We start from the raw sequence: 9,716 nt of genomic DNA on the forward strand, positions 1-9,716 counted from the left end.
GCACCGCCAACATTTGTCAGACAATACAAGATCCCTCTGGCGGCACACCAGCCTGTCCAGGAGATCATTGATGACCTTTTGGTCAAAGGTATAATCAGACAATGTAATAGCACCTACTCTGCGCCTCTATGGCCAGTTTTAAAACCAAATGGTAAGTGGAGACTTACCATAGACTACAGGAAGCTAAATAAACAAGTACCTTTATCCAGGTGGCCAATGACTCAGCTCCATCAGGAACTGCCAAAGGTCACCGATGGTAAGTACTTCTCGACCCTCGACGTCGCCTCTGGTTTTTGGACCATCCCTGTGCGCGCCGAGGATCAACACAAACTAGCTTTCACTTTTGGCAGCCGACAATACACCTTTACCAGGTGTCCCTTTGGCTACGCTAACTCACCTGCAGAGTTCAACATCTTTTTGAACAAAGCATGTCCAGACGCCCACGAGCGTGGGACACTGATCTACGTGGACGACATCCTTTTGAGGCAGCCAACACTGGACTCCCATTTGGCTGAGATCGACCACGTCCTAAATCAGCTAACAACTGCTGGTGCTAAAATCTCACTGTCAAAGTGCCAGTGGTGCAGAACCAAAGTGGACTATGTTGGCCTCTTAGTAGGTCCAGACGGAGTACAACCACAGTTGACTCGCACCCAAGGCCTAGACAACCTCAAAGTCCCAACCAATCTCAAAGAACTACAAAGTTTCTTGGGAGTGTGTAACTACTCTCGCCAGTTCATAGAGCATTATGCGGATCTCGCAAAACCACTAACTGAACTCTTAAAGAAAGACGTTCCTTTTGTCTGGACTGATACACAACAGCAGGCAATGAACGCTCTCAAAGACAGGCTCAAGCTAGCCCCATGTCTAGTCTACCCAGACTACAACAAAGAGTTCTACTTGGAAGTGGGCTTCTCAACTTACTGCATGAGTGCAGGTCTGTACCAAATACACGACAAAGACAGGCGTGTTGTGGCCTACGCCAGCAAAACAATGGCAGGCCCTGAATTACGGTATTCAGACTGTGAGAAGGCTCTATTGACCACTGTGTGGGCAGTGAAACATTTCTCCTGCTATATTGGTGGACAGAGGATTATTGTTGAGACACAACACCAGCCAGTAACGTTTCTGAACAGCCAACGCATCAGAGATGGTGTGGTGACAAACTCACGCGTTGCAACATGGCTTATGGCACTTCAAAGTTTTAACCTAGACATCCGCTACGGTCAAAATAAGAAGTCGCACTTGGGCACTGATTTGGCAATCTGCCAAGAATGTACACAGGATGTACCAGCCACCCAACAGCCGGTTGTGAGCAAACCCTCAGCTGCTGAGGACCCAAATCACCACTTCTTTGATAGCAATATCTGCAAAGATATGGCAACAATGTACGTGGATGGATGCTCATTCCACCACGAGACAATCTGCAAAGCAGGTGTTGGAGGAGTTCTCCTCCAGGACCAAGAACAGGTCACATTTGGCTATAAATTAGGCTCTCAGTCTTCTCAGTACGCTGAGATAGCTGCAATCCTAATAGGCCTACAGATGGCAGTAGAACGCTCCATCCAGACGCTAGTCATCTGCACTGACTCTAACTATGCTCGACTTAGTTTCTTGTGTCATCTCGCTCTGTGGAAACAGAACGGTTTTCTCACAAGCAACAAAAAGGTGGTAAAACACAAAGAGCTTTTCATGACATGTGATCACTTAGTGACATCACATGATCTACAGATCTTCTGGAAGAAAGTTCCAGGACACTCTAGAGTCCCAGGCGATGACAAGCACTACAATGACCTTGCAGACCTCCTAGCCAAAGAAGGAGCCGTTGACGGACCCACGTGGTCCTTCGACCCCTCCTGGCTACTCAACACTCAGTCGTCACAAGCTACAACTGAGGTAATGGCAGTCACACGCGCACAAGCTGCAGCTAAACCTGCTGATAACACAGTTTCTGTGCGCCCAATGCTGACTGACCCAGACATCATCCAACTTCAGAAGTTGGATCCTGCAATTAACTCGATGATGCTGTATCTGACTGACCCAGACAAATACACTCCATCGAAAGACGAACTGGATTCCAATCCAGACCTCAAAGTCCTCTTTCAGCTGCGCAAACAGCTAAAACTACTTAAAGGCATCCTAACTTTCGCTCATGGACGGACGTCCTCACCTGTGTTCGTGGTCCCCCATGACCACAGGGGGGTGATGTTAGTCCATGCACATGACCTTCCGTCCGCAGGACATAAGGGTGACAATGCCACGCTGAAAGCATTAAAACAAATTGCTTATTGGCCTGGAATGAAAAAGGATGTCAAGGACTACATAAAAGGGTGCCTGATCTGTGGCCAGTTTCAACCATCCAGACCACTTCACAGAGCACCACTGCATAGTAGAGGCATTGCATTTCCATGGTCGGACCTCCAGATTGACTGGGTCGGACCACTCACTAAGACCTCTAGAGGAAATAAATATTTTCTCACGGTAACCTGCGCGTTTACCAAATGGGTAGAATGTCTACCAGCCCCTAATGACACAGCACAAACCACTGCTATGTTATTAATGAATCATGTATTTTCAAGGTTTGGACTTCCCCTTAGGGTGAACTCGGACCAAGGTACACACTTCACAGGTGAAGTAATGAAGGAACTGTGGAAGACGCTAGGCGTCAAAGCCAACTTCCATATTGGCTACCACCCACAGGCTTCAGGCCAGGTTGAGAGAGCAAATAGGACGGTGGTGAGTATTTTGAAAAAATACGTAGCCGCAAACCACAAGGACTGGGACGTGAAACTCCCTCTGGTCCTCATGGCCATAAGGGCCACTCCACACACGTCGACTGGCATCGCTCCTTTCGAGATGATGACGGGTCGACAAATGACTCTCCCTCTGCACCTGTTGTACCAACCAGGCGATGCTGCCATGGCAACAGCCTACACCACACAACAATACATGAAAGACTTGGAAAGACATCTTAAGAACACTTTTGCTTTCGCACAGAAAAACCTGGAAAAATCAGCTGAAGGACGCAAAGCGTACTACGACCAAAAGGCCTCTTACGAGGAACTCCAAGTGGGAGACAGGGTCTGGTACTACACGTTTGCACCCAAAACTGGGAGAGTAGAGTCCGGGACCGGAACTCTCGCCCGTAAGCTGATGCCCAGATGGACTGGACCCCATCTGATAACCGACAAAGTGTCTCCAATTATCTACCAGATAAAAATCAGTAAAGGCCAAAAAGAGCCAACTGTTAAATGGGTACACCGTAACCAGGTTAAACAACACAAGGCGTGCAATAACTCCTTAGGAGACAAAGACATCACAAAATCAGACCTCGTGGGAACAAGGGTCATCCCTGTAGAAGATAACTAATGGATAATAAACTTAACCATAGTTTAAACTCACAGGACCTACCCTTGATAAGACGGGACAGCGTGACTGAAATCTGGCAACCAGGGTGAGGATAAGCTGTGAAACGATGTTTCTAGATGCTTAGTCACTACTCTTGTCGGTGTTGGAACGTTGTTTAGTTGATTTTGGTTGTTTCTGAGGTAAGAATGAATCTTGTGTGTAGTTAAGTTAGAGACTAAGAAGCCTTTAACCATGCCAACATGCAGTTCATTCACTAAATTGCAATCTTTGCGGAGTCAATGTATATTATTGCTACCTTGAGTACCATAATCTACATTGAACTCACAACGCTTAAGCCGAACCTACTCGAACAATTCTATTCGGGGGGATAGCTAATTCTTTTTGATAAGTCTCGCCATAGACTTCCAAAACATTTATGGGAAAACCAAACACCCAATCTCAAGTCGTTCGTCTATAAGACAACAGACAATTACACCAAACTATACTTTACCATGTAAAGCTAACTTAAACCAAGTTAGAAATGGAAAAATAGTTTGGAACACTTTTCTATAGGCATAAACCCCTGTAGTACCCCTTTATCAGCATTCTCCACCCCTTAACTGGTAGTTGTAGCTGTTCCCAACCATAATAGCTTACACACCAGATGCATATAGTTTAAGGCCTTATGTAAAATCCCCTTCATAAGCCCACCTTAAACCACATAATTGCATGACACATTGAACCAGAACGGCACAGGCTGGACGTCGCTGGAGACAACCTTCGCTGGAGGCGACCTGCAATCCTGACGTTGGTCTCAACTCTTCATCCAGTGGCCGCTTCTTCAGTTCAATCCAAGGGTACCCCTCTGTATGCTGATTAATCAACACTTCCAATCGCTGTGGATTTACCGTTGTGGATTATATGACTTTTTCCAATGGATTACAGACTCTGTTTCCAAGGGGTTAAAGCATTGCTACAATGGGATTATCGAGACGATATGGAATTATAATCAACACAATGGAATACCAAGAACATTGTGGAATTACCTTGACTTTGTTTCCTTGCTGGATTACTTCTGACTTTGGTCTTCCTTGCTGGATTACATCAAGCTCAAGGACATTTGAAGGTCTAAGTTCACGGTTGGAATTCATCCCCATGGACAGGTGATGATTTCCAAAGGGGGGACTGTAGTGAACCAGATGACCTCAAATCTACCAGATGGACAGAGACTGTTAGTTTCATTGATCTGAATTAGTCTGGGCCATCTGATGACTTTCTTTCTTGAATTAATCAAGCAGAAAAGACAATCCTCTATAATCATTACTGTTTTACAAATGTTTTGATAATCAATTGTGTTAGTTTCACTCAATTCTTACAGGTTGAAAAGAACTACTCATTTTTATTTTACATAAACAGTAAGTAATGATTTTTATCCCTCATTCAGAGAAGAAATCACCTGAATAAGCATTCCTTGATTTTCTGTCTGAAATGAGTCAAGTCGTAAGTGTGTGAAAGTTGAGGCTTCGGTCAGCTAAATGTTTACTGAAGAAGAAATGTCATGTTTAAACTTTTTCAGAAGATTACCAAGAGTTGACTCCACGAAGTCTGCTGCTTCTGCAATAATCTCTCTGTACGTGAAAACAGATTTCATTCTCTGACCTCGACTGTTGATAAACACCTTACGTCAAAACCACTCCTCTTTCTGGTCCATCCACGAATCAGAAAGCTCTAAGTAAACCCGGAAGTAAACTCATTTAAAATGTGAAAACTTCCCGGTTCTGAGAGAGTTCTGGAGAATGTGAGAGTTCCAAGATCGAGAGTGCAGCCGGTTCTGAAAGCTTCAGAGCAATGAAGAGTCCAAGAGTTATGAAGAGTTTGGAGTTATGAAGAACCAGAGACGTTTGGGATTATAATTCTGTTTTGAGCTAACCACGCACGACTCTCCGAGGATTTTTAGCTGCTCTCAACGGAGGCGCTGAAACAGTCTGAAGGACTCTTACTGAGCTGATCTATCGTCAAACCAGGTAAAGACTTCTTCTTCGACCAAGTGTACCGTGGGCAAAGCTGAGATACCTGATGGGAGCGTGCAACTTCTGGTCAAACAGATTAAATTCCCTCACATAGTTCTCTGTAAGATAATCTCCTTTCATCTTAAACTCTTCTCTCTCATAAATCAGTACAGATATTTTTAGAAATATCTGAAGCAAAGTCCTCAAATCACCGCCGAGTGATTTGAAGTTCATTTTCTGTGAAACTGTCTGTTATTATTTTCATATTTTGCCAAATTAATGTAAATGTTTGATGTTAAACTTTGATTCTGAAAATAAATGATTCCATTCATTTGATGGGTCAAAGATAATAACGTCTCTCGTTACATTTTGTGTTAAATTCAATGCACGGCATTTACAGTCAGAAAAATGAAGAACTCGTGAAAAGTATGCATAAATATATATCCATATATTTGTCATACAACAAGTGACACGTATCTCACGTGACTCACTACAGTTGGAAATAGCGTGTCTGCGTCAGGGCCTCTTTCCTGCGGGGTCCCACAGGGCTCAATTCTTGGATCCCTTTTGTTTTCACACTATTTGCTCCCTTTGGGATCTATCCTGAGGAAACATGGTCTTTCATTTCATTGTCATGCTGATGATTGTCAGATTTTTAATGATCAGAAGACTGAAGTTGTGTTTAGCCCTAGCTCTACTGCTGTCTCTGATCCTGTAAATCTTGACTCTAAACGTTTAACTAAAGGTTGGCACTGACGGCAGCAAATTATGTGGATTCCTTCAAATAATGATAGGCTTTTATTTTATTTTTAATCAATGTTTTCAAACTGGCAATGTTGCATTTTAGTTTTTCATAATTTTCCCAAATAAAATTATTTTATATGGCCTTCTTCCATTTTACAAGCAGAGCACCCCGCCCTGTCAACAGAACTGATCACACTGCTTACCAAACACCCACCCCCATCGACAATGGCCGGCACCGATGTAGTGCTAAGCTAGCTGCATGCAATACGGATGCGCTTGCTAACAAACTACGGAAGTAACACTCCGTTTCCCTCACTCTGAGCCGATACACTGATAGTTTCCTTAAATTAGTGGAGTGGCCCTTGGTGTCTGAAGATTAATCTATGGGGGCCAAAGTCACCATTAGTCACCCACTGGCTCCACCATTGCAACTGCTGGTGGATAGGATAAAATGTCTCCCTCCTCTCTCCAGGATCCGTCACTCTGCACTGCCTTGGACAAGAAAAAAACCCCACCTACCTCTGATCTTCGCCACAGTGTAACTTCTGCCCACTTGAATATCTTGCACTAAAAGCATTAAGGCTTACTTACATTCCCTGTTCAGTTCCAGTCCAGAAAAACACTCATCTTGAAAACTACAAACATTCACTATTCAAATCGTTCAGTGACAGGGGACATCGGTGTACTTGTTTTTCTTTCTTTTACCCCCTTGTTTTAAATCAAACCTTAAATGTCTTCTTTAAAAATCTAAATTTATCTATCAGAAAGTTTTCAATACTCTAACAATCATTTAGAAAAAAACATTTTTGGCCAGCTGCTGCAAGAGCAGAAAGGTTTGTGAATGTAGTCACAACAACCAACACAGTTGTGTATGGAAACCACGCTGCATGTTGTTCTTTTACTGGCATTTCTTTTTGGAAATCCAAACTGTGGAAGAAGTCGAGGCCTAACTCTGACAGTAGCCTATTTATAGCCTTTAAAGAGGGCTGCATTGGTGGTTTGAAGTGTAGCAGGACAAAAGGCTTAAAAAGGAGTGGTGGGGAGATTTATGACACGCTGAAGAAGCTGTCCCATAAACCAACAGACCAGCTGGATGTTGTTTGTTGGCAGGAGGTACAACCACTGAAGCCTTTTGTTCTCACTCCTCTCTTCCTCTCTCATGTTTCTGCTTGAGGTCGCATCTCTTCACTTTGTCTTCTCAGACAGCTGAGATTTACAGAAGCTAAGCTCGTTGTAAATGTGGCTCCAGGTCCATTTCAACCCACTTCAGACCAACACACAGGTCTCCACATGATCTCAGTTAGTCACACATCTTGAAACCAGGCTGTACAACACACTGTCAGCAGTGAGGAGATGTAAACAAAATCAAACATTCATAAAGGTGTACAGTGACTTGAAAAACGAATCAGACTGACTGAACGTTTTGCATTTTTGGTAGTTTGCTGCCTCATTCTACATTTGTTCACATATTTTTGTCCCTCATCATGGAATGGAGGGAAATTGGAAATACCTTCCATCTGTGCATGTTGTAAGAATGATAACTTGAAAAATAAGTGAGGATTAGATTAAACTTTTTATTGTCATTGTGCACTCCGCCCATCTTTCGGACGACTGTGCGGACATATGCTCATTGTATCTTGGTATAACGATAATAAAGCTTATTCTGATTCTGATTCTGAGCCAATGAAATTCAGTTGGCAACTAACCAGAAGTACAAAATACAAAATTACTACCAATTATTTACAGGTAAAGTGCATGGAATGAGTATGGAGAACAATGCTGTCAGATGTGGACTTTATATTTATAGACTTTTTTTTCTGACACGCCCTCAACAAAGATGGTCGCTCTGGCAGCACGACGGCTCAGTGGTTAGCACTGTTGCCTCACAGAACAAAGGTCCTGGGTTCAATCCCCTGTTGGACCTGGGGTCTTTCTGTGTGGAGTTTGCATGTTCTTCTCATGCTTGCGTGTGTTTTCTATGGGTATTCCTGTTTCCTCCCACAGATCAAAAATATGTATGTTAGACTGCCTTCAGGTCCAGGCCTCCCTTGCAAAAGAGGTCTGTGATCTCAATGGGATTTGCCTGTTTAAATAAAAGGTTAATAATCTTCTTCCCTCTCCTGCCTTCCTTCTGCTTTTGCTGTTTGTCCTGTGTATCAGAGCCTCTCTTTACACGTCTTTCGATTCGTAAATGATGGATCTGGTCAACTGGTCTCTCAACACAATTGATAACATTTTCTCGACAAGGAGACAGGGTGCAGGAGAAACCTCATGCCCTGAAGGGACACACGCAGCTGGATATGTCATGGATTCCTGGGGTGAAAGGAATATGATGTATCTGTCTGTATTGTCCGTTGAGGACCTAGAAGATGTATACAAAATTGGATATATGATAACAGGGTTTCTGCTTTTTGGAATTGGCGGATACCTGGGATTGCCCAGAATGTAGTAGATGTGAAAAGAGTGTCAGATAGGGTGATGTGTCTGAAGATAGAAGTAGAAGGTCTGATGCTAAACATTGTCAGTGGTTATGCTCCACAGGTTGAATGTGATGTGGAGGAGAAAGATACATTTTGGAAGGATCTGGATGAAATGATAGAGAGCATTCCCAGGGAGGAAAGAGTGGTGATCTGAGCAGACCTGAATGGACATGTTGGTGAAGGAAACAGAGGGGATGAGGAAGTGATGGGTAGGTTTGGTGTCAAGGAAAGAAACCAGGAAAGACAGATAGTGGTGGATTTTATTATTATTATTATTAATAATAATAATAATAATAAGTGCTATGTGTTGTCACCATTGTATGTTCCCATATACTGGTGAAATTAGTTCTCTGCATTTAACCCATCACACCTGGGATACAACCAGGTGGAGCAGTGGGCAGCTATGTAAGCGCCCGGGGAGCAATTGGGGATTAGGTGTCTTGCTCAGAGACACCATGACATGTGGGAATGGCTGGGGATCAAGCCTGGGACTTTCAGGTCCTGGGTCGGCTGCCCTGCTTCTACTCCATCTCACCTCCCCCCAAAAAAAATTGCCAAGAGAATGGAAATGGCTGTAGTCAACACTTGTTTCCAAAATCTCATAAAGAATACTTATGGCCATGAAGTTAAAGAACCTTCGGAGGGTTAATCATGAGAGATGAGAACTGTAATATCTCTGACCTGACTGTTCAGGCTGACGTCCTTCAGTCTTAGTCCTGAGCAGCTTCAATCTACAGCTTTGAGCTCAACAATGAAACAATAATGGAACTGATGAAAAAAGTCTTGAAGCTCATTTCCTTAGTTTGTGTCAACTGGAGCAAAATGACGTCTGTAAGCCAGTACTTTTATAGACACTGACATTAAATATGATCAGCTATGATCTCCAAACTTAATGGGATCCATACACCTGTTGGTAATTTTTTTATTGGTATTAAATTAATTAAATGTGTAGATTTTTAAATTTTCAAATCATCTTTTTTTGACTTTTTTTCATTTTTCTCCTCAGTCTGAACAGCCCAGTCCTGCCAGTTCCAGCTCCAGTTCAGGCTTTGCTCCCACACATCACAAACGCCAAGGTAACATACATGCACACACACACACACACACACACACACACACACACACACACACACAC

The 9,716-nt window shown here is 43.2% G+C and overlaps 1 protein-coding gene across 1 annotated transcript in view; it reads left to right on the forward strand.

The window, feature by feature from the left end:
• Window positions 1-9,716, forward strand: part of mllt3 (MLLT3 super elongation complex subunit) — a 152,106-nt gene that overhangs the window by 116,778 nt on the left and 25,612 nt on the right. Inside the window, exon 7 of the mRNA XM_037681625.1 lies at window positions 9,588-9,657. Coding sequence (XP_037537553.1) covers window positions 9,588-9,657 — 70 coding nt within the window. The remainder of the gene's footprint in view (window positions 1-9,587; window positions 9,658-9,716) is intronic.

This window comes from Nematolebias whitei, chromosome 1, assembly GCF_014905685.2.
Source record: "Nematolebias whitei isolate Nwh7 chromosome 1, NemWhi1, whole genome shotgun sequence".
Lineage (NCBI taxonomy): Eukaryota > Metazoa > Chordata > Actinopteri > Cyprinodontiformes > Rivulidae > Nematolebias > Nematolebias whitei.